Source organism: Saccopteryx leptura, chromosome 2 (assembly GCF_036850995.1).
Source record: "Saccopteryx leptura isolate mSacLep1 chromosome 2, mSacLep1_pri_phased_curated, whole genome shotgun sequence".
Classification (NCBI taxonomy): domain Eukaryota; kingdom Metazoa; phylum Chordata; class Mammalia; order Chiroptera; family Emballonuridae; genus Saccopteryx; species Saccopteryx leptura.
Genome location: NC_089504.1, coordinates 363793118 through 363817883, shown reverse-complemented (window position 1 = coordinate 363817883; position 24766 = coordinate 363793118). Strand labels below are relative to the sequence as shown.

The 24766-nt window shown below is 56.8% G+C and overlaps 1 protein-coding gene across 1 annotated transcript; it reads left to right on the top strand.

Annotated features, from left to right (window-relative positions):
* The first annotated feature begins 15109 nt into the window (after positions 1 to 15109).
* On the top strand, positions 15110 to 24272 carry CDRT4 (CMT1A duplicated region transcript 4). Its single transcript, XM_066366463.1, has 3 exons — positions 15110 to 15225; positions 21949 to 22026; positions 23630 to 24272. Exons 2-3 carry the CDS (start codon positions 21951 to 21953, stop codon positions 24085 to 24087), a joined length of 534 nt encoding a protein of 177 aa, XP_066222560.1. The 5' UTR covers positions 15110 to 15225; positions 21949 to 21950; the 3' UTR covers positions 24088 to 24272.
* The last annotated feature ends 494 nt before the right edge of the window (positions 24273 to 24766 follow it).

The window sequence follows — 24766 nt, the reverse complement described above, 5'->3', positions numbered from 1 at the left end:
AAGGGCGGTGGAGCTTTGGGCCCCTGAGGCCTGGGTCTGCCCACCTGTGCCCCTGACGCCTGGGTCTGCCCACCTGTGCCCCCTGACGCCTGGGTCTGCCCACCTGTGCCCCTGACTCCTGGGTCTGCCCACCTGTGCCCCCTGAGGCCTGGGTCTGCCCACCTGTGCCCCCTGACGCCTGGGTCTGCCCACCTGTGCCCCCTGACGCCTGGGTCTGCCCACCTGTGCCCCTGACTCCTGGGTCTGCCCACCTGTGCCCCCTGAGGCCTGGGTCTGCCCACCTGTGTGTGGTCTGCCCACCTGTGCCCCCTGACGCCTGGGTCTGCCCACCTGTGCCCCTGACGCCTGGGTCTGCCCACCTGTGCCCCCTGACGCCTGGGTCTGCCCACCTGTGCCCCCTGACGCCTGGGTCTGCCCACCTGTGCCCCCTGACGCCTGGGTCTGCCCACCTGTGCCCCCTGACGCCTGGGTCTGCTCATTTGTGGCAGTTCTAGCCCACAGCTGCCATATTGGGTTGGAGAGAGTGGGTGTTTCTCGTGGGTCTGTGTGTTTGAATGTCGGTGGATGTGTCTTTTTCCGTGTGTCTAAGTGATTGTGCCTGTGTGTTCCCATGTGTGCACCTGTGCATGTATGTTTGTGTGTGTGTTTCTGCATGTACCCGTGTGTTTATGTGTCTGTGTCTGTATGTGTGTGTGCCCGCTCACCCACACTTTCTACAGGCCCCTGATGGCTGTGTGTGGGAAAACCCACAGGCTTGTTCGCGTGCACTTTGCGTGATGAGTGCGTGAGCACGTGGCAGCGCCACGTGTGTGTAGCCTACGCAGGGCTCCGGTGCTTTCCCTCAGGGCGGTGTTTGGCGACCACTTGTCCGCCGCTGCGAGGGGCTGTTTCACTGTTCAAACACCTGCTGCCCTGAGAAGCGGTTTCCCTGCCTGTGTGCTCGTCTGCCGTTGCGAAAATCTAATAGACGGAATGCACAATGCTTTCTGGCTCCGCAGTTCCTCTACGGTCTGCCCGAGTCCGGTGTGAACCCGCCTGGTCTCGGCCACCGCTGGCGTGACACTGCCTCCTGTCCCCTCCTGCCGAGGGGCTGTCACAGAGTCCTAGGCTGGGCACTGGGCTGGCAGGCCCTGCAGAGTGAGGGTGAGAGCAGCAGCTGGTCCCGGCCACTTCCTGGGAATTCTGGAAAGAGAAATGGAGAAAAATAGAAGTCAGGAAGCTTGGGGTCAAGGCAAGAATTTTACAGAGGAGGGAGACTTGGGAATATGTGGAAGCTGATGGGGGGGGGGGGAGAGGGCCGCTGGCCAGGCTGGAGAGGGGCAGGGAGCGAGGCCATTGGTGGGGGAGAGGGCTGGGAGGGCGGGCTGGAGAGGGGCAGGGAGCGAGGCCATTGGTGGGGGAGAAGGCTGGGAGGGCGGGCTGGAGAGGGGCAGGGAGCGAGGCCATTGGTGGGGGAGAAGGCTGGGAGGGCGGGCTGGAGAGGGGCAGGGAGCGAGGCCATTGGTGGGGGAGAAGGCTGGGAGGGCGGGGTCCGGAACGAGAAACGGTACGGTATCAGCAAAGCTGCCCTCGTTACCGGCTGGGAGGTGCTGAGACCCGGTTATGGTCACCGTCAGGAACAAGGATCTACTGGGACATGGATGTGTCAGTCACGCTTGAAGCTTGTCTAGCCCACGGGTTTTCACCCCCATGCCCACCCCACCCCCATGCCCATGCCCACACCCACCCCATGCCCACCCCACCCCATGCCCACCCCACCCCCATGCCCATACCCACCCCCATGCCCACCCACCCCCATACCCACACCCACCCCATGCCCACCCCACCCCCATGCCCACCCCACCCCATGCCCACCCCACCCCCATGCCCACCCCACCCCATGCCCACACCCACCCCATGCCCACCCCACCCCCATGCCCATACCCACCCCATGCCCATACCCACCCCCATGCCCACCCCACCCCATGCCCACACCCACCCCATGCCCACCCCACCCCCCATGCCCATACCCACCCCATGCCCACCCCACCCCATGCCCACCCCCATGCCCATGCCCACACCCACCCCATGCCCACCCCACCCCCATGCCCATACCCACCCCCATGCCCACACCCACCCCATGCCCACCCCACCCCCATGCCCACACCCACCCCCATGCCCACCCCACCCCCATGCCCACAGGTCTTCACCCCCATGCCCACCCCACCCCCATGCCCACTCTGTTCTTATCCAATCCCGATGCTCATGCCATAGCCTCATGCCCAAGGTTACACAGCTGGCGAATGCCAGAACCAGGACTAGACTCCAGCACCATCTGATACCTGGGTTCGAGCTTGACCTTCATATTCTGACATGGTGTTGGGTTCCTGGCCCCTGATGCAACTCGTGCTGCTTCTTTGACTGTCTAATATTGATCTGTCTGTCCCTGACTTGACCCTCCACCGTTCAAACTTCAGCCAGTTTGTGCGTCTCAGCTCAGGCTGGGCCCCAGCTACTGACCCCCCTGCTTGACCCTCCCCCTATTTCTCACCAGGACCTCAGGGGACCTCCCCAGTCCCCATTTCCTGCAGACCACCACATCTCTGATGACGGGACAGACCAACAGGCGGGCAGGGGGACAGGCGCACAGGAAGGCGTGAGGAGGGTGTCTTTTTAGCCCAATGGACCCACTTCATGTCTCAAGCCCCCGTGGGTAAACGGCCTGGTGGGAAGTCGAGGGAGGGAGGAGACAGCCGGGATCCAGCCCTGGCCCAGGGGGCGGAGCTGCGGGAATGCCCCTCCCCCAAGTCAAGGAGGAAGGAAGAGAGGGTTTGCCCAGTGACGGGGTGGGAACCCCATGCCAGGAGTGTGGAGCAAGCTGGTCAGGCCTGCTGCCCGGGACATGCTTGACCCACCTTGATGTTCAGTTTTCCTTGTTTATTTCTAGAATAAACATTCATTGTACCTTTGTAATTCTTACGGTTTCCTTAGGCACCTGGGACAGAGTGATGTTCTGGTGTCAGACACTTGCTTTTGGCCTCAGATGGACAAGGGCCAACGAGCTGATTACAGCCTAACATCGGGGCTGAGGGCCAGGTCTTGGTGGGTGCCGGCTGCCTCCAGCCCGGCCCCGGGGTCCAGGATCTCACTCACACTCAGACACTCAGACCCTCCCCGCCCAGGGCTCCTGGTTTATCCACCACTCCGACCTCTCCTCTCCTCCTTCCCTTCAAGGCAAGTCTCACTGATGCCACCCAGAAACTCTCTCTCTCTCACACATATGCACACCCACACGTCCACGCATACACACCCAATCCACACACCACCCACACACACACCCACCCACACCCACCCACACACACACTCGTCCACGTCTACAGACACTCACCCAACACACAGACACAACACCCACACCCAATACACCCACAGGTACACACGTACCCACCCACACACATAACACCACACACCACCCACACACCCATCCACCCCCCACTCACCACCCCCGCCCCCGCCCACGGGTCACCCCACAATCATGCTCTCTATCGGCGGCTGGGTTATGAGGGACGCCCAACAACTCTTCTCCGCCCCCTTCCCAGTCCACCCTCTTAGCAGCCTCTGCTCTGCTCCTGCCCGTCCTTCACTGCCCCGCCCCCGCCCTCTGTGGAACTCCCTGGAGAGCACAGAGACGGAGCGCTTCCATCTTCCTGGCGTATCAGGAGTGGACACGGGGTAGCCACCCCCACGTCAGGACGGAGGCGCTGTTCCCCGACACCTCACCTCTCCGCCCCTCCCTTAACACAGCCCTTCTCTAGTCCTCAGAGGCAACTAACTCTCCTAAAAACGTGTGGGGGTCCCGCCCTCGGCGCGTACACTCAGGAAACGTACCCCTAAACCAGGGGTCCCCAAACTACGGCCCGCGGGCCACATGTGGCCCCCTGAGGCCATTTATCCGGCCCCTGCCGCACTTCCAGAAGGGGCACCTCTTTCATAGGTGGTCAGTGAGAGGAGCATAGTTCCCATTGAAATACTGGTCAGTTTGTTGATTTAAATTTACTTGTTTGTTATTTTAAATATTATATTTCTTCCTGTTTTGTTTTTTTACTTTAAAATAAGATATGTGCAGTGTGCATAGGGATTTGTTCATAGTTTTTTTATAGTCCGGCCCTCCAACAGTCTGAGGGACGGTGAACTGGCCCCCTGTGTAAAAAGTTTGGGGACCCCTGCCCTAAACACTGCAGCGCGCCTGACCTCTCTCTCGCGGGGTCACCTTTCTTTTTTTTTTTTTTTTTTTTTAATTTTTTTTTCTTTCTTTTTCCATTTTTCTGAAGCTGGAAACAGGGAGAGACAGTCAGACAGACTCCCGCATGCGCCCGACCGGGATCCACCCGGCACGCCCACCAGGGGCGACGCTCTGCCCACCAGGGGGCGACGCTCTGCCCACCAGGGGGCGATGCTCTGCCCATCCTGGGCGTCTCCATATTGCGACCAGAGCCACTCTAGCGCCTGAGGCAGAGGCCAAGGAGCCATCCCCAGCGCCCGGGCCATCTTTGCTCCAATGGAGCCTTGGCTGCGGGAGGGGAAGAGAGAGACAGAGAGGAAGGCGCGGCGGAGGGGTGGAGAAGCAAATGGGCACTTCTCCTGTGTGCCCTGGCCATGAATCGAACCCGGGTCCTCTGCACGCTAGGCCGACGCTCTACCGCTGAGCCAACCGGCCAGGGCCCGCGGGGTCACCTTTCTGAGATTCGCCGCGGTCGCACCGTCGGCGGAGAGCTCACTTATTTTTACCGCCGTCTAGGGTTCCGTGGCACGGATATGCCACTGTCCACTCCCCTCCCTCCCACTGCCCCCGTCACTCTTTCTGCGGCCGCTTGGGTGACCTCCAGGGTCTGGCCATTTATTGTAAGTAATGCCGGTGTAAACATTCTTGACCGCGGCTCCGTCGGGACTTTTATTTGAAAACCGACTCCATTAGAAAGTGGTTGCATCCTCCCCTCTCTGCCCCCCGCCCGGGATTAGATGAGGGGCGCCCCCCAAAGACGACAGGGCAGGCGGCCCCTCCGGGCGGCCTTCCGGTGACCCTGCATGCGCCCAGCTGGTGGTCGCTGCACGTTTTTTTAATCCCCTCCCTTGGCTGCTCAGGAGTGGGGCCATGGTTCCTGCCTCTTCTTCAAAAACAGTTTTAGGGACCACCAGCGAGGCGGGGGGAATGAAGTGACCAAACGGGCTTCTGGAGCTGGCACGGAACATTTCCGGCGACACCGCCCGTGGGCACGGCTGTGCCGAACCTCAGAGCCTGTGCCGAACCCGTGAGCCTTTCGGCCTCTCCCCGACTGCCCAGCGAGGAGGTGACAGGCTGGGTGGCTGACCCTTCAACGCTCTTCTCGAGCTTTCTTACCCTTCAGCAACAAACTGGGGGGGGGGTTGTGAAAAGACAGTCCCTGGGTCCCGCCCCAGAGCTCCCGACTTAGCGGCCCAGGCTGGGGACCGGGGAGAAGGCGTTTCTAAGCCGCTCCCAGGGGACACTGCAGGCGCTGCCCCAGGCCCGCTCAGACCACGAGCTCCTGCTTCCAGATCACGTGCCCCCTGAGAGGAGGGGTGTGGCCCCTTCTGCTTGTCTGGCCTGTGGGTCCCTCGGGCTGAGGAGTGAGGTGAGTGCTGTGGTGAGTCAGAGAGACAGACAGCTGTCACCAGGTCCGCTGGCCCCCGCCCTTCAATGCTTGGCAGCACCCCTCAGGGCTCCTCCGGCTCAGAGCTTCCTGGGCAGAGCAGCCATCTGTGGACTCCGCCTGCTCTGGGAGCCCCTTCCTCACTGGCAGGTCTTGTTATTTTTCTTTTTCCTTTAACATTTGACCACCAGAAACCCTTGAAGCATTCAGTCCGGGCCTGCAACTTTGTGTGTGCCGTGTAGGCAGGGCAACGCGGTGACACACACATGACTTCAACGTCATGTGTCCCATCTTTTTTCCCTTGGGCTCCGTTACTCTTCAGTGAATAATAATGTGAAACAAGTGCTCCTCTCTGCTCTCCAGGGCCGGGGGAAACGGGGTGGGAACCTGGCGCATGGCTGCTGAGCGATGGACTTGGTTCCGGCCTGGTCAGTGCGCCGGCCGGGCACTCTGGGAGAGCCGCCTCCCGCCCCGCGCCCGTCTCCAGGTGGGAGGCGCCGGCCCCGCCCAGCGCCCACAGAGCCCTCTTTCTTCCTCCGGGAAAAGCGACCCTTTCACAGCCTCCCGCCGGCTAAGGGGCTGGAAAGTCCCAGAGCGTCCCCAGCGGGGCTCTGTCCACGGGGGACCTTGGCCTCTCGCTTTCCCCAGGGTCAGGGGCGGGGCGGGGGGTCTTCGCATGCAGGCTGGGTCCTATTGGGGGCCCACTGTGAGGCCAAGGGTGGGCGCCGCCCTCAAGGGGAGACCCCCCATGCCTCCCGCCCGGCCTCCCTGACCTCGGCTGTGTGTGTGAGCCGGGACACAGCACCGGAGCCCCCCTGGACCCTCCCCGGCCGGAGCCCCAAGCGGAGCAGGGCGGCCCGGCTCTCTCTGGAAGCCGCTGGCTCCACATTCCTGCAGGATGAGGAGGGCGTCCAGTGTTGACTCTGAACAATGTTTTCCTGTGTCTGGGCCGACCGGGTGTTAAATCCTTCCAGATTTCTGGCTCCCTGCTGCAGCTGACAGGACAGACCCGGGTTGACGGCCGTTGGCAGGGGCCGGAAGCAGCGTCCGTCCGGGCACCTTCTGTGTCTAAGAATTTCCACGGGGCGGTGGGGGTGGGGCGGGGGGAGGAGAGCCTGTCGGCCTGGCTCCGTGGGCTCCGTGGGCTCTGGGCCAGGGCTCCGTGGGCTCCGTGGGCTCCGGGCCGGGGCTCTGTGGGCTCTGTGGGCTCCGTGGGCTCTGGGCCGGGGCTCCGTGGGCTCTGGTCCGGGGCTCCGTGGGCTCCGTGGGCTCCGTGGGCTCTGGGCCGGGGCTCCGTGGGCTCTGTGGGCTCTGTGGGCTCCGTGGGCTCTGGGCCGGGGCTCCGTGGGCTCCGTGGGCTCTGTGGGCTCCGTGGGCTCTGTGGGCTCCGTGGGCTCCGTGGGCTCCGTGGGCTCTGGGCCGGGGCTCCGTGGGCTCCGTGGGCTCCGTGGGCTCCGTGGGCTCTGGGCCGGGGCTCCGTGGGCTCCGTGGGCTCTGGGCCGGGGCTCCGTGGGCTCCGTGGGCTCCGTGGGCTCCGTGGGCTCTGTGGGCTCTGGGCCGGGGCTCCGTGGGCTCCGTGGGCTCCGTGGGCTCTGTGGGCTCTGGGCCGGGGCTCCGTGGGCTTCGTGGGCTCCGTGGGCTCCGTGGGCTCCGTGGGCTCTGTGGGCTCTGGGCCGGGGCTCCGTGGGCTCCGTGGGCTCCGTGGGCTCTGTGGGCTCTGGTCCGGGGCTCCGTGGGCTCCGTGGGCTCCGTGGGCTCCGTGGGCTCTGGGCCGGGCCGGCCGGGAGGGTCTGTTCTGGTCCCCGCTGGTCCCCGCTGGGGACTCTCCCTGGGCCTTCCCATTTCCCACCCTGGAGAGCAGAGGCTAGCTTCTTCCTTTCGGGATGCGGCCGGGAGGAGCACCGCCTGAGCTCTGCAGGTCGGGTGCCGTGTTTTCTCTCTGGTATTGCAGCACGCACCCCGGAGCTGAGCTCGTAGGGGATCCGTGTGGTGGGCTGTCGGAAACTCCAGTGCGTTCCGGGGTCTGGGGCGGGCGGCGTCCACGAGGTCTCGGAGACACCAGGAGCTCAGAGCCGGACAGGGGACTAGAGTGCGGCGGACCAGAGTCCTTCTTTCTACCCTGGGGGAAACTGAGGCACAGAGGGGTCTAGGGGCACGAGGGACAGAGCCGGGGCTGGAGAGAGCCTGTCCCCGGAGCGGCTGGCCAGAGGTCTCAGCATGGAGCCGCTGACGGACTGTGTAACCGGTCACTGTCACGGATTTGTTACTGGGGAAGACGACCCACGATGACACAAGCACCCGGGAGATGCTTTCTCTCGCGCGTGTTGATGCGGCCACGGCTTCCAAGACGGAGAGAACTCTGAGAGCCAGCAGGTCGTTTCGGAGAGAGAGGCGCTCAGCTTCCACTTGGACGATAAACAGGTCCTCTTCGTTCTTGTGTTCTGGGGCGGCGAACAGTTCAGGGGACACTGTCACGGGACCTCACGGTGACTTGCATTCTGCGAACTCTTTGGTGAAGTTGCAGCCTCCGGACAAGGTGCCGTTCAGCCTCTTGAGGCCCAAGAGCCCCGATCCGAGGACGGCCCGGGACAGACGGCGGCCTTGGGACTCATCTCACTCTAGACGTGGTGCTCCCGCCCCTGGAACCCTGTCCGGAACCCCTTTCACGGTGTGTGCGTGTGTGCACGTGTGCGTGCACATGTGTGCTCACGTGTGTGCTCGTGTGTGCGCATGTGTGCGCGTGTGTGCGTGCTCGTGTGTGTTCGCGTGTGTGCGCGCGTGTGCTCATGTGTGTACGCGTGTGCTCGTGTGTGCACGTGTGTGTGCTCGTGTGTGTGTGTGTGCACATGTGTGTGCTCGTGCACACCCCACCAGGAAAGGAAGGTCAGCGGCAAGCCTCCTGGCTTTGGGGGCCGGTGGGGACCCTCGGCGTCTCCACGGTGGGGCCGGATGACACCGTTCCCTGATAGAACCTGTCCGTTTGCTCTGCTGGCGGCTTTCTCCAAGTCCCGTCGATGCCGAGGACACTTTTACTTGATTTTGAAAAGAAACCGTTAGAGCTGCAGCTCTCTCTACCCCTCAGGTGATGGGCCGAGCAAGCGTCTGGCCCCGTCTCTGTCACAGAGCAAGCGTCCAGGCCCCGTCTCTGTCACAGAGCAAGCGTCCAGCCCCGTCTCTGAGTCCCCCTCACACTCTGTCACAGAACAAGCGTCCAGCCCCGTCTCTGAGTCCCCCTCACGCTCTGTCACAGAGCAAGCGTCCAGCCCCGTCTCTGAGTCCCCCTCACACTCTGTCACAGAACAAGCGTCCAGCCCCGTCTCTGAGTCCCCCTCACGCTCTGTCACAGAGCAAGCGTCCAGCCCCGTCTCTGAGTCCCCCTCATGCTCTGTCACAGAGCAAGCGTCCAGCCCCGTCTCTGAGTCCCCCTCACACTCTGTCACAGAACAAGCGTCCAGCCCCGTCTCTGAGTCCCCCTCACGCTCTGTCACAGAGCAAGCGTCCAGCCCCGTCTCTGAGTCCCCCTCACACTCTGTCACAGAACAAGCGTCCAGCCCCGTCTCTGAGTCCCCCTCACGCTCTGTCACAGAGCAAGCGTCCAGCCCCGTCTCTGAGTCCCCCTCACGCTCTGTCACAGAGCAAGCGTCCAGCCCCGTCTCTGAGTCCCCCTCACGCTCTGTCACAGAGCAAGCGTCCAGCCCCGTCTCTGAGTCCCCCTCACGCTCTGTCACAGAGCAAGCGTCCAGCCCTGTCCCTGAGACCCCCTCACGCTCTGTCGCACCCCTCGCTCCCGTCCTGAGTCCTCTGGCCAGATCGCCATGTCTGCCGGGTCAAGATGGCCGCCTCAACACGGACCGTTAGCCAGGGGCTCCGGGTGTGTGATCTTCTACAGCCATTATTTCCTTGCCAGTCTAGGTCCTCTTCTAGAAGAAACCGTGTCACTCTCTAGAGATGGGAGGAGAGTGACAGGAGTCAGTGCTCGGTGACCAGGCCCCACTGCCGGTCGGGGACAAGCCCTCCTCTGGCTGGGGGGGTGGGGGGATGTTTCTCTCTGAATGTCTGGGAAGGGCCCGGTGTCAGTCATCTCTGCTGTGTGACCGGTTACCTGGAAGCTCGGTGGCTTGAAGCCAACATCTGTTAGAGTTTCTGTGTGTCGCGAGTCTGGGTGTGGCTTCATTCACTGCGTGCCTCTGTCTCAAGTTCTCTGCCGGAGGGGACGGTCCTGCTGTGGGCTGGGGCTGTGGCTCCACCGGAAGGCTCACCTGCAGGAGGAGACCCACTTCCAAGCTCACACGGTTATCGGCAAGATTGCGTTCCTCACAGCCCGTTCGACCAGAGGCCTTAGCTCCTTGCTGGCCGTGGGCTGGGAACCACCCTCTGCTCCTCGGGACCCGGGCTTCTCCAGGGGGTGGCTCGTGAAGTGGCAGCTGGCCTCCCTCAGAACGAATGAGAGGCAGAGAGCTCGTTCACGATGGAACCCAACAGTTTTTTGGGCAACTTAATCTCGGAAGCCACACCCTATCACGTTCACCAGACTGTACTGGTGAGAAGCGGGTGAGTGGCTCAGAGGAGCTCCATGCTCAGGGGAAGGCGTTTCACGAGCATGTCAGGAGGTGGGGGCTGTTGGGGGCCACCCTGGACGACGCCCACTTCAGGCATCACGGCCAGTTGCTGCTGGGTCTGTGCCACCTACGGGCCCGCTGCCCCAGCAGTTCAGACGGGCTGGTGGCTGGGCCGGGCGGAGGGACACGAGCTGTGTCCACCCTTTGGGATGTCCTCGTCACAGCAGGCGGAAGACTTCTCCGGAGCCAGTGATTCTGAAAGTCTAACCTAGTTGCACATCACCTCCACTTCCGCCCCAAGGAAAGCAGATGAGCCCCGAAGACGCACCACACGGGCCACCTCTGTGGCCTTGTCACTCTCTGAGTAAAGCCCTTTGCGCCACAGTGGCTCTCCCCAGAGCTCACCTGTGGAGGCCGGAGTCTCTCAGCAACCCTGGGACCAACAGGAGCCCCCCTGAGTCGTAAACCGGAGAATGAAAGTCATTCCACTATTTTGTGTGTCTTTGTCTTCAACACAAAAGCAGGCCGTTACAAAGACCTTGACGGGTCCTGGAAGATTTCCGCCCCGAATTAATTGGATCATCCTCACACCTCTGGAGGCGAGATGTTTCTTATCCCGGAGGTGAGGGAACTGAGGTTCGGAAAGATTGAGTAACTTGTTCGAGACAAGACGCAAAAAGGTGCAGCTGGATTTTTCAGAACTGAGTCTCTCAATTCTGTGTTCTGTGCTCCGCCCTGTGACCCCGTGACCCTGCCTGCCGACCTCAGTCCCTGGCTTATTCCCGGTAGAAATTTGGCGAGACGTCTTGGCCTTGTGTCACTCCTGAAGTCATTTTAGACCAGGCCACCGTGACCTGAGGGGAGAAATAGAATTCAGTTGGGACAAGGGATACTGTGGCTGGAGATGGCCCAGAAGACAAGGCCGGTGACGTTGGAGAGTCACACAGGGTGTGTGTGCGCGTGTGTGCATGTGTGTGTGCGTGTGTGTGCATGTGTGTGTGCTCACGTCCCTGCGTGCTGAACGCGTGGCTCATAGAGCCTTGCTCCGCCCAGGGACTAGTCCCACGCCCCACGCAGGGCTATGTGTGTACAGGTGCAGGTGAACCCACACGGGGCTGCAAGTGGACACCGATGCCTCAGGCCTGCTCAAGATCAAGGGTGATTTCCAGGGGGTCCTCTTGTGGTGAGCAGAGGGTATCAGCAGTGCACACGGGGCTGTTGGGATCTGAGAAGTGGGCGGATGGGGTGGGATGGGGGGAGATGTGGGAACAGCAGTGTAGCAGCGTGTGTGCTGCAGGGTCCTCTGGGCCCACCTTCCGACCTCCTGCTGTTCCAGCCTCTTTTTGATCTTCAATTTATTGGCCTGTTCTTTTGGTGAGATCCATTTTGTTACTAATGGCTCCAGCCTGACAATTGGACCATGTTGGTTTAGTGTGGTGGGGGCCGTCATGGTCCTGCTCACTAGCGTTAACAGTCCAACTGATGGGCTCCTAGCGGATGCCTTGGTCCTGAGCTCCATGCTTAATGACAGAAATCCTCACAGCAACCCATGGATAGTGCCTATAACTCAGGGGTTGGGAACCTATGGCTCGTGAGTCAGATGTGACTCTTTTGATGGCTGCATCTGGCTCACAGACAAATCTTTAATAAAAAATAATAACGTTAAAAATATAAAACATTCTCATGTGTTACAATCCATTCATTTTCTACCGCTCATGTTCATAGTTGTGGGTGGCTAGAGCCAATCACAGCTGTCCTCTGGGACAACACCAAATTTTTGTTGGATAATGCGAAACGTACACAGGTCATTGTGAGGTCAGGAAGTAAACTTCCCTCCTTTTAATCAAGTAGTCAGCTAGCTAATTGCAGAAACCTTTTTGACGGAGAAGATGGCTAAAAGCAAAAAAGATGAGGAATATCATACTTTTCAGCAGGAATGGACAGAGGAATTCACCTTTGTGGAGAGAGCAGGTTCTGCAGTGTGTCTAAGATGCAATGATAAAGTTGCATTGATGAAATGGTCAAATATAGAGCAGCACTTTGACACACGCCATATCACATTTGCATCAAAATATCCAGCAGGGGACAGCAGGAAGAAAGCATGTCAAGAGCTACTGTGCAGAGTGCAAGCTAGTCAGCAGCAACTCCGTGTTTGGACCCAACAAGGTGACTGGAATTCAGCTAGCTTTGCTGGTGCTTTAGCAATTGTGAGAAACGGAAAGCCATTCACAGATGGGGAGTATGCCAAAACATTCATGCCTGATGTTGCCAGTGAACTTTTTGACGACTTTTCGGATAAAGACAAGATAATCAAACAAATAAAAGACATGCCTCTGTTGGCAAGAACTGTTCACGATTGTACCATCATGATGGCAAATCAAATTGAGGCAACACAAGTGAAGGACATAAATGCAGCACCATTCTTTTCTCTCACTTTGGATGAGTCAACAGACGTAACCCATTTATCCCAGTTCAGCGTGATTGCAAGGTATGCTGTCAGTGACACACTACCTGAGGAAAGTCTTGCTGTTTTGCCTACGAAAGAGACAACAAGAGGGGAGGATTTATTCAAGTCTTTCACTGAGTTCGCTAAAGAAAAAAATCTACCGATGGATAAACTTATTTCGGTATGTACTGATGGTGCTCCGTGCATGGTGGGGAAAAACAGAGGATTCATAGCACTTCTTCATGAACATGAAAAGAGATCCATCCTAAGTTTTCACTGCATCCTACATCAGGAGGCGCTTTGTGCTCAGATGTGTGGCGAGCAGTTTGGTGAGGTGACGTTGCTGGTCATTTGGGTGGTCAACTCTATTGTTGCCCGAGCTTTAAATGATCATCAGTTTAAAACACTGCTGGATGAAGTTGGGAATAATTATCCTCGTCTGCTTCTGCACAGCAATGTGCGTTGGTTGTCAAGAGGGAAGGTGCTCAGCCATTTCGTGGGTTGTCTTAGCGAAATCCGGACTTTTCTTGAAATTAAAAACGTCGAGCATCCTGAGTTAGCTAACACTGAGTGGCTCCCGAAATTCTACTATCTCGTGGACATGACTGAACATCTGAACCAGCTCAATGTGAAAATGCAAGGCGTTGGAAATACAGTCTTATCCCTTCAACAAGCAGTGTTTGCATTTGAAAACAAGCTGGAACTCTTCATCGCCAACATTGAAACAGGTCGTTTGCTACACTTTGAAAAACTGGGAGAGTTTAAAGATGCATGCACAGCAAGTGACCCTGCTCAACATCTTGATGAGCCTGCTTGCTCCAGCAGCTAGCGGGCTTCACATCTAATTTCCTGCAGTCATTCAAAGTGTGCTTTGAAGAATTTCGTGAGCACACTCATCTTTTTAAGTTTATCATCCTTCCACACGAGTGTGCAGTGGACAGCGCCGACCTGAGTTACATCCCCGGTGTCTCCGTCAGAGATTTTGAGCTACCAGCTGCTGACCTGAAGGCCTCAGACATGTGGGTGAATAAGTTCAAGTCGCTGAATGAAGATTTGGAAAGACTTGCATGACAGCAAGCAGAGTTGGCGAGCAAACACAAGTGGTGAGAAGTGAAAAAACTTCAACACGCGGACCAGCTGATTGTCAGAACTTGGAACGCGCTTCCCATCACATACCACACACTGCAGCGTGTGAGTATTGCTGTACTGACAATCTTTGGCTCTACATATGCATGTGAGCAGTCTTTCTCACACCTAAGAACGTTAAGACCAACCTACAATCACGTTTAACGGATGGAAGTCTCAACGCCTGCGTAAAGCTTAACCTTACCACATATCAACCAGACTACAAAGCCATCAGCAAAACCATGCAGCACCAGAAGTCACATTAACGGTAAGAAGTACTTTATTCACGATTGGTTAGCAACAGCATAACAATGTTATTAAAAAGAATTCAGAGACTTATTGTACTTTAAAAGTTTTGGTCTTACATAAAATGCACACATTTACTTGTATTTAGTGTTAAACATATTGTATGGCTCTCACGGAATTATATTTTAAAATATGTGGCGTTCATGGCTCTCTCAGCCACAAAGGTTCCCGACCCCTGGTGTAACTGTTCCTCTTTCGCAGGTGGGAATGCCAAGACCCAGGACGTGTAAGCATCTCGCTGCCAGTCACAGCTCCGAAGCGGCTGGCCTGCCCGGAGCGCGCGCTCTTCGCGTGAGGCTACAGGCTGCTCCGAACGATGGTTGACTTTGCAGCTCATCCTTATTGGGAACTTGGACTAGATCTCTCTCCAGTCGCCCTCTTGAGATATCGAAGCGCCTCATGACTAACATCACAGGAACGAGGAGGAGAGCGGGTCTCCCACCGCAGGGCTGCGTGGGGGAGGGGGTCAGAGGCCCCGCCTCTGCCGGGAGGGGACAGCCACACCGCACCGTCCGCGCAGGGCCTGCTCCCGGCGTCCCGGGAATGCCTCGCGTCTCTCCCGCCCGGTGCCCACGGGATGCAGCGCAGCCGCCGTCATTGCACTGGGTCTCTGACTCAATGAAAACTCCTTTTGTCAGAACTTTGAATTTCCGGGCGTGTTAGGCACAGACGTTTTCTGTGGTTGGCAGTCCCATTCCTCATCCACTCCCTGCCTGTGCGTGTTCGTGTTCGTGCCTAAAAAGATGCATTTGAAACTGGTAACAAAGTGTCTCTCCTGAGTTTCAGAAGACCCCTTTCTTAACCTCTGTGAAATTGATAACTGCCCTTCTCTCTTTTACCATCGGCAACAGTTTTCTTAATGTTTTTAACCGTCCATTTCCCTCCTAAACCAGGCGGGGCAGTGACATGATAATGTTGCTGATTGACCTTCCTCCCTCTCTGTTGCTCAGAAACCTAGAGAGATGAACGGGGCCAGGGACCTGCAAGAGCTGCCGCACGGGAGTGGGTGCGACAGGCGATGGAAACCAGGTGAGCCAGGCTGGCCTCAGGCTGGGGCCACCACCAGCCCTTTACGGAGCCCGCGTGTGCGCGGAGGGCCCGCTGGCATGCACCCATCTTACTTCCGAGTCTCAGGAAACACAGCGTGAGTCTCTCAGGGCACACACGTACTTCTTAGAGAAAATGAGGAGAGCACAGAAGCATTATCAGCAAGCAGAGCACCCCACCCCCTCGCAAACCATGATAAGCGGTCAGACAGACAGACTCCCATACGCGCCCGACCAGAATTCACCCAACATGCCCACCAGGGGCGATGCTCTGCCCATCTGGGGCGTTGCTCTGCTGCAACCGGAGCCATTCTAGCACCTGAGGTGGCGGCCATGGGGCCATCCACAGCGCCGAGGCCAACTTTGCTCCAATAGAGCCTTGGCTGCGGGAAGGGAAGAGAGAGATGGAGAGGAAGGAGAGAGGGAAGGGAGGAGAAGCAGATGGGTGCTTCTCCTGTGTGCCCGGGCCGGGAATTGAACCTGGGACTTCCACACACCAGGCTGATGCTCTACCACTGAGCCAACCAGCCAGGACCAGGAGACAGGAACTTCTGGTCAGACTCCCGCCTCTCAGACCCAGGTGTGTCAGAGAGCATTGCTTTTCCCTAGGAAGACGCGTGGTCTGTACTAGGACATGCATGCAGCTACCGGAGCTGCAGCTTGACTGACAGTGTGACGGGACTGCGTGACCGAGGGCAGCGATGGATGTGTTTCTCCTCCCCTCGGACTCTGCACGTGTGTGAGGAGGAGCACGTGTGAGGGAGAAGCGGTGGCCAGCACAGAGGGGCCAGAGAACTCCTCCTCTTTCCTGAAAGACCCACTGAGCCCCCTCCACCCCCACTTCCCTTTGTCGTCTAACAGTCTTAGGATCCCCAGGGCTCCCCAGAATCAGCGTCGCCAAAAGCATGGCAAACCACGCTCCTGTGTGCACCCCGGAGCCCATCAGGGAGAGGTGGGACTCTGGTGAGAGTCCCCATAGCTTCCGGGGGGCTGGGGGCAGGGTGGCAAGGTAGAGAGAATCACGATCACACGGAGTTAACGGGAAACCTGTGGGGTGTGCACTCTGTCTCCCCAGGTCTGAAATGTGCGAGGGAGTTTGAGCCAACACGCGCCCCCATAAGACGGGAGGGCCACACGGGATGGGGGGCTCCACATGAACCAGCACGGCAGCCCTGCCCCGGGTTGATTCATGCCGCAGAACTGTCTCTGCCTCTTAGGGAGAAGCCTTCTCAGACACTTCTCGCCTAAGTGTCAGCTTCCTCTTCAGCCAAAAATAAACAGGGAGCAGCCAGAAGGCAGACAAGGAAAGAGGGCAGGGGAGGAAGTGAGAGTTTGAGGAGGATACTCAGGGGACGGACACGAAACTGCCTCGGCTCCCTGTTCCAGAAAATGTGGTGGTTCTTGGGCGGGACAGGACTCTTAATTGTGACTGAGGGGCAGAACGTGAGAGATGGGAGGCAGCAAGACAAGGCACCCACAGACTGGAGCAGAGGAGAGAGAGAAGGGGCTGAACAGAGGGAAGGAAGTCTAGCGTCCAAATAAAGCAGGGGTCGGGAACCTATGGCTCACCAGCCAGATGTGGCTCTTTTGATGGCTGCATCTGGCTCGCAGACAAATCTTTAATAAAAAAAAAAAATAACATTAAAAATATAAAACATTCTCATGTATTACAATCCTTTCATTTCCTACCGCTCATGTTCATGGTTGCGGGTGGCTGGAGCCAATCACAGCTGTCCTCCGGGACAACACCAGATTTTTATTGGATAGTGTACGGGTCGTTGTATGGCTCCTACAGAATTACATTTTAATATATGTGGCGTTCATGGCTCTCTCAGCCAAAAAGTTTCCCGACCCCTGAAATAGAGCACTGGGCCCTCGTGTTGACTTGTTCTTCTGGGCGTGGGCACTCTTGTGGGACGCACCCTCTGGGACTAGTTTCAGAGGAAGTGAGCTGCAGAAGACCCAGCTGTGCCCTGAGGAAGTTCAGTCCTCCACCCCGTTAGGTCACAACATCCTCTGATGCTCCCATTTCCAGAACGGGGGCTGGAGGAAGATTCCAGAACCCACACAGGTGTTCTCCTGGTTCTTTCTTCCATGAGCTGCTTATCCAATGAATGAATGACTATTTATTTTTTTTTTTAATTTTTTAATTTATTTATTCATTTTTTAGAGAGGACAGGGAGAGAGAGAGAGAGAGAGAGAGAGGAGAGACAGAGAGAGAGAAGGGGGGAGGAGCTAGAAGCATCAACTCCCATATGTGCCTTGACCAGGCAAGCCCAGGGTTTCGAACCGGCGACCTCAGCATTTCCAGATCGACGCTTTATCCACTGCGCCACCACAGGTCAGGCCATGACTCTTTAATCAAATAGATTAGGGATGCTACATTTTAATCTGCTGCAAATGAGATTGAGGACCCTGTGACTCAGCCTACCTCTTGGAGAGTCACAGGACACAGTAACGCAGCCCAGGCTCCGAGAAGCCCTGTGGCCAAAGGAATTCGTTCGACATGTCATTTTTAAGCTTACTTGGCTGAGGACAGGCATGTTCAAGTCCACGACCCCACAGACTACATAAATAGTGCTCCTGGATTAAACAATTTCTGGGGACACGGACTGTTTCCCCCCTTTAGGGATCATCTATCCACATGTGGAGAGAGGTTCTTGCATCCTATGGACACAGTTTAGGAAACACCGAGTTAAGATAATGTCTTGTTCAGGGGTCCCCAAACTACGGCCTGCGGGCCGCATGTGGCCCCCTGAGGCCATTTATCCGGCCCCCACTGCACTTCCGGAAGGGGCACCTCTTTCATTGGTGGTCAGTGAAAGGAGCATAGTTCCCATTGAAATACTGGTCAGTTTGTTAATTTAAATTTACCTTGTTCTTTATTTTAAATATTGTATTTGTTCCCATTTTGTTTTTTTACTTTAAAATAAGATATGTGCAGTATGCCTAGGGATTTGTTCATAGTTTATTTTATAGTCCGGCCCTCCAACGGTCTGAGGGACAGTGAACTGGCCCCCTGTGTAAAAAATTTGGGGACCCCTGGTCTTGCTCATCATCAGATGGCCAGTGACACTCCTTTCACAGCATTATTGGGGTTGAACGTCTAAGTGGGGTTGTTGACTTATGTCAGTTCACTCATCCATTAGTCCTGCTTGGAACCCACATGATCTTTTCGCAAGAAGGTCTCTCGAGTGAAGGCTGCCGCCAGAAGCCACAGGCATCAGGTGAGATTAGCTTTGCATGAGGATGTCATTCACCCATTGCAGTTGTTGTTGTTGTTGTTATTGCTTTGCATGAGGATGTCATTCACCCATTGCAGTTGTTATTATTATTATTATTATTTTAGCTCAGTAACTTAAGGTACTGGTTTTTTTATCTAAAGACAATTCTGGAATAGGCAGGTAGCGGTGGAAGTGTTCCATGGTCCTTTTAAATGTTTCAAGGCCACTGATACGCAGTACTAAATATTACATATATACTAGAGAAGTCTTGAACGAAAACACATGTCTCAGAGCTGCCGACAGACTGACCTGGTCTCCTGGACTGGTTTCCCCCTATCTCTCAAGGAGCTAATATTCTAGAATTCTTCAGTGTTGTTCCTTTCCTTTTCTTTTCTTTGGTTTAGATTCTAAAACAGCAGTTCCCAATGTTTGTTGCACATTTTAGAACCAAGCTTTCACTTCTGATGCCTGTATTGTATCCCATTCTCCTTAAATCACAATATTGTGGGCAAGAGTCAAGAACTTGAATTTTTTTTTTTTTTAAAAAAACATCCTCAGGAATTCCAATGCGCAGTCAAGTTGCGGGATCGCTGGTTTAGACGCCCTGTGACTCGCAGACATTTAATCATATCAGCTGAGCCCCTGCGAGAGGAGTGGGACGGAAACTCCTCCTCCTCCTCGTCTTGCTCGATGACACAGGTCCTGAGATGTTCAGGATCATGACCGAGGTCACACATGTGTGTTAGGGTTCCAGGCACGTGTCACACCTTTGAATTTATGTAAGTCAAACCCAGCGTATCGGGCTAGATTCTGGAAAAGGTGGGCTAAGAGATTGTGTGTGTGTGTGTGTGTGTGTGTGTGCGCATGGGGAGTCGGGATGGCAAAGCCGGTGGCTGGCACATGGGCCTTTGTGCCCTGTAGGAGGAGACAAGGCCACCACGTGAATGCCATGCCCCCTGCCCTGGCCGTCAATGCTGCTCTGTCTGCAGGCTGCCGGTCTGCATTTCATTTAGATGCACACAGAATGCGACCTTTGTGCCGGGCCAAAGGAGACGATAAAAGCCCACAGCTTGTCTTCAGACGTAATGTCAGCTATTTGTCTCCTCTCGTTGTCAGACAAACAAGCCTCCCCGTGAGCGGGGTGGCCGCCTCGCCCGCTCGCTTTCACGGGTTTGATAGTTTTCCAAGTTCCTGCACCAGCAGGTACGAGCAAAGCCTGCCGTTGTCTGGAACGGTCCACAGAGGGCTACTGCAGGGAGTCCAGTGACATAGGGTGAGAGGTTTTGAGTCAGATGGTGGTGTTTGTACAATGGCTGGCTCACATGGAAGTACTTTACTAATAACTAATACTAATTTTGAGGTTTTGAAGTTTGTTAACCAGAAACTTAGAAAGCAAAGATAAAAGAAATTATCCAAAATTCCCCGAATACCACCAACTCAAAAAATATACATATAATATAATAAATATATATATATTGCCATCTGGCATAATTGAATAACCCTATTGTGCATATGGTGTGAAGTCCAAGCTCATGCCTAACAGCTCCACAACTCTGGGAGGTAAGTCAAAAGCTCTCTGTTGTTGTAGGCAGACAGGTACGGGCTTGGTGACCCTGGATGACGTTCTCTGTGCCCCTGGGAATTTGAAACGGATGGCTTGAAATTCTGAGAGCCCCTGGAAGGTCTTAGAAGAAGAAGCAAGAGCTTCTGCTTTTAATTTTTAAAAAATGATTACATAAAAACTCTCTCCAGGTGAGAGAGTTATCGGAGCCTCATTTCTTCCCTAGCCTCAGAGAAGTGATGCTCTGAATTCTCTTAAAAATGTCTTGTTATGGAAAAGTTGCTGCTGAGATGAGAGGAGGGACTCTGGAAGGCCTGGATCTGAGTCGGTTTGACAAAAATTAGCTTTTTTTTTTTTTTTAAAGAGTATGAATGACTCTCTAAGATGCTATCTTTTGTTAGGTGTATTATAATAAAATGCTGACCTGTGTGGATAGTTTATGAGCATAGAGTAATTTAAGGATGGCTTTTTCTTTCTTTCTTTTTTTGTGACAGACAGAGAGAGGGACAGATATGGACAAACAGACAAGAAGGGAGAGAGATTTGAAGCATCAATTCTTCGTTGCGGCCCCTTAGTTGTTCATTGATTGCTTTCTCATATGTGCCTTGACCTGGGGGCTACAGCAGACTGAGTGACCCCTTGCTCAAGCCAGCAACCTTGGGCTCAAGCCAGAAACCTTGGGGTCTTGTCTATGATCCCACGCTCAAGCCAGTGACCTCAAGCTGGGTGAGCCTGCACTTAAGCTGGAGACCTTGGGGTTTCGAACCTGGGTCCTCTGCATCCCAGTCCGACGCTTTCTCCACTGCGCCACCGCCTGGTCAGGCTAAGGGTATCCTTTCGACAACACTCTCCCTCGTGTCCCACAGAGTTTCCTTGATGAGAAGAAGAAGGAGATAGGGGAGCCGGGAATCCCTTATCTCAGGGACGTGTTTCCTGCATGAGCAAGTCAGCTGAAGGAAAGCTGTAGGATCACTACTCAGTCTAAAGTGCGGCTGCTCCGAGAATGGTCCTCAGATCAGTGGGATTACCCAGCAGTTAGTTAGAGACACACACACGCTCCACTCCCCAAAGTGGACCCATGGACTCAGAACCCTGGGGTGAGCCCCAGCCCTCTGGGCTTCGACAAGCTTCCCACGTGGGAAGTTTGAGAAGCATTTTCCTGGAGTGATGGTTCTCTGGGTGTGGTCTCGTGACCAGAGTCATCAGCATCCCCGGGAGCGCGGGGGGTGGGGTGGGTGGGGGGTGTTGTTGAAAAGCACCTGAGAGGCTTCCATTGGGCAATGGCCGGCAGGTGACAACAGTGACGCCACAGGCACTTTGCAATAGTCAAAGGCTGCAGAGATGGCCACACTGAACAGATAAAACAGTGGATTCTTGAATAAACATTCTTAGACCTGCCCTCTCCGGTTCTGGAACTGGAAGGAAACTGGGAAGGCCTCCTGGATGTGTTTCCTGTCACTGGGGAATGAATCACAAAGCCCTGCAGAGTCAGCAGCCCCGGAGGCGAGGTCCAGGGGTCTGTGTGGTAACGAGTCCCGCAGGTCACTGTATCCCCAAGGTCAAGAGCCACCCGAGGGCAGTGTCTGTCTGACTGCCCACAGGCACGGCCACGCAGAAATGGGAAGGTCCCCGTGTGGGCCTGCGCTGGGTCCGGAAGGCGACCCCTGTGACCCAGAGGGCGGGAGCACGGCTCACTTGGACCCTGGGAGAGAAGGGGGCCTGGTTGTGAAGTGGAGACCTTGGTCTCTGCATTGTTTCCTACGATCCACCCCCCACACAGACCCCTGGCCGGCCCAGCTCGAAGCCCTCGAAAGCTCAGAGACCAGAGGGCAGAAGGCCTCCGGCTGGGCCGGGTCTCCCGTGCTGGGCTCCCTGGCTGGTCCCCTGCTCCCTCGAAGGCCTGTCCTCCTCTCCGAGGCCGGGGTCCTCGGGCCGCATGCAGAGACCCTTTCACTTGGGGTCCCAGGATGGCCGCGGTCACGTCCTTCTCCGGTCACTTTGGGGCGGCTCTCGCTAATGAACATATTTTCCCAAAGGTATGTGGACCCGTGATGTGAAGAGCCCCCTGACCATGAGCCGGGTGCCTGATGCAAGAAGCCTGAAGACACGCGAAGGTAGGTTCGGGGCCGCAGCCAAGGGAGCGTCCGCTGCCGCGGGGCTGGCTACGCGGGGGACGCGGGGCGGAGAGACGGCGAAGGTGGGGCGCGGGCGAAGGTGGGGCGGGGGCGAAGGTGGGGCGCAGGGGGCGGGGGGCTGCTCGTGCCCCCCGGCCTGGGGAGATGCAGGAGGCTGGCCGCTCGTTTTATCCCAGATAGTTTTAGCTTCCCCGCTGCAGGATCGGAGCAAACGCCCTGTGACCTTCTGCCCCCTCTTGCTCTTGATGACCAGTCAAGTCATCGAGCTTTGATGTGCATTTTCTCGTGGGAGGTGATGCCGCACAGCTGACCTTCCTCCCGGGGCGGGATAGAGACTCTTGCAGGGAGATGGAGCCTTTCACAACACGCTCCTCCCGACAGACCCGTCCCCGGACACCCACGCGGCAGCCTGTGCATAACTGCGGCACCTGCACCTTCTCTGGGTAACCCCGCTGACCGGGCTTCCCGCCGGGAGCTCAGGCAGCCTCCCGGACGCCTGCCGAAATGACCAGAGACGGAGAAAACCAAGGATGATGCGTGCGCTCTTGGAGAAAACCTGGGAACGTTAGGAGGGACAGCAGAGACATTCGGCGGCCTTTTCTGCCAGATGGCAGGGAAGCAGGAAGGCCGAGCCTGCCCGGGGTTTGCTGTCTGTCTGCCCAGAGGCGGGCTGCTTGGCACACTGGTGGCTAGAGTTCCTAGTAAACGCCCCAAGCCCCAGACACCCCAAACGCCGAGCCAGCAGCTCCGGTAAAAACCTGACGGAGGTTTGAGCTCGTTAGACCGGAGTTCAGACCTACCGTGTGCTCGCTGTGCAAGCCGGTCAGCCTCCGTCTCATCTCCTGTGGAACGCAGGTAACACTCGGTCTACGGCATGACAAAGGCGAAATAAAACCGTGCTGGCCAGGAGACACAGCCAGAGTGTTCAGAGTCGCCGTGGACTGACAACGACAGGCTGGGCTCTGTGCTCAAAGCTCCACGTAAATGATTTCTTTTAACCCGCCAGAAAGCCCTTACTAAGTGGACCTCAGTCTAATAATCACTCTTCACCCGGGAGGCAGCCGAGGTTTTAGAAGGATTAAGACGCTTGCTCGGGGTTCATGGCTTCTCGGGGAGCAGCAGAAGGAAGCTGAAGTCAAGCCGTCCGAGGGCACGTGGCCCATGTGTTCAAACCCCGAGCGAGACGATGCCAGGCCCTGAAAATACATCACTCCATGGGACCCTTACCAGGGCCTCGTGGCAACCGTCTTTGTTTGTTTGTTTTTATTGTTGAAAACTAGAAATTCAGAGGTGATGCTGTTGGACGTCACAGAGAGATCTGACACCACGCCTGCTTGCCACCAGGGTCCCTAGTCCTTACTGCCACACTGCCCTTGAATGGATACACTCGAGGTTGTGCCGTTCCGTTCCGTTTTCCAGCTTCGGATGGGGTTTTATTCCCACCGAGAGACAGGAGTGGGGTGGCCGTGGTCCCCAAGGGGGAGAGGTCCCAAGGGCGGCTCCCACACACCCCCCTTCCTTTGACGCACCGAGTGACAGTCGGCGAGGGCCTCTGAGTCGCCTCCTTTCTCTCTGCTGGCAGAGGCCACGGGCAACATTGGGCTGCCCCCGAAGCTGGTTGAGAGACACGACCCTTGGCCGGCCTACGTCACCTACGTCTCCCGGACGGTGGAGCTGCTCGTGGACCACCTCAGAGCCCGAGAACCGGGGTGCACGTGTGCCCTCGAGCAACGTCAGCACCCGCCAGCGCAGACCGGGTCCCCCAGCGTCGCCCAGCCGAAGAGGAAGAAGTCCTCCAGGAGCTCTGGCAGAACGACCTTCAGGGACAAGAAGTCAGGACCCAGGTTATCGGTGTGCGGCTCTTTCTCCGCGTCGCCCGCCAGCCCCACCGCGTTCCTGGAGGTCATACGCTTTCACACGGACGCCGGAGAGGGCCCCACGGCCAACTACAACAGGGTCATCTTCGCTCGCGCACCTACAACAAGGCTGGCGCCGCACAGCGCGTGTCCGGCCGGCGAGGAAATACAGGCTTCCCCTTAGCAAGGAGTCCCTGCAGGGCGTCCCCCCCCAAGAACGTAGCGCAATGAAGCTTCCTCTGCCACAGCTCACCACGCCCTTTAAATCTGAACTGGCCCTTGCTCGTACAGACCAGACCGTGAGCCGTGGGTGGACGGGCGGGTGTGGGTACGCCCCGTCTAGCATCGCCGTCAGATGATGGGGCTGGGTGTCCCCGAGCTGTGGCTCCCACTCTAGATGCATAGGACCTCACTGTGGGTGAATCACTCTGGGTCCAGACAGGAGACAGAAGTCCCACCCATTATCATATCAGAGATAATTTGATATAAAGAATTACTGACCGGGTAACTAATGGAAAAGAGAGAAGAGAACACAAAGTGATCAAATGGAGGTGGTGCCCGTAGAAATCACCCGTAGTTACCTGCTTCCCATAGATTCGACCTCCTAGGCCAGGGGCGGGGGTGCGAGGACCAGAGGGAAGACTTCCTCTGCTGGACTTCCAGGTGCAGAGGCACTCGGAGAAGGGGAAGGTGGGCTGAGGTGGGGGAAGGGGAGACTCCTTAGCTGGTGCTGGTGTCCCCGAGCTCAGAGGGGACTCCCTCCTCCTCCTCGGAGGGGCTGCTGATTTGGCGGAGGTTGATTCTGTGAGTGTTGGGAAAACGAAAAGCGAAACAATTCACATGCTTCCGGGAGGACTGACAGG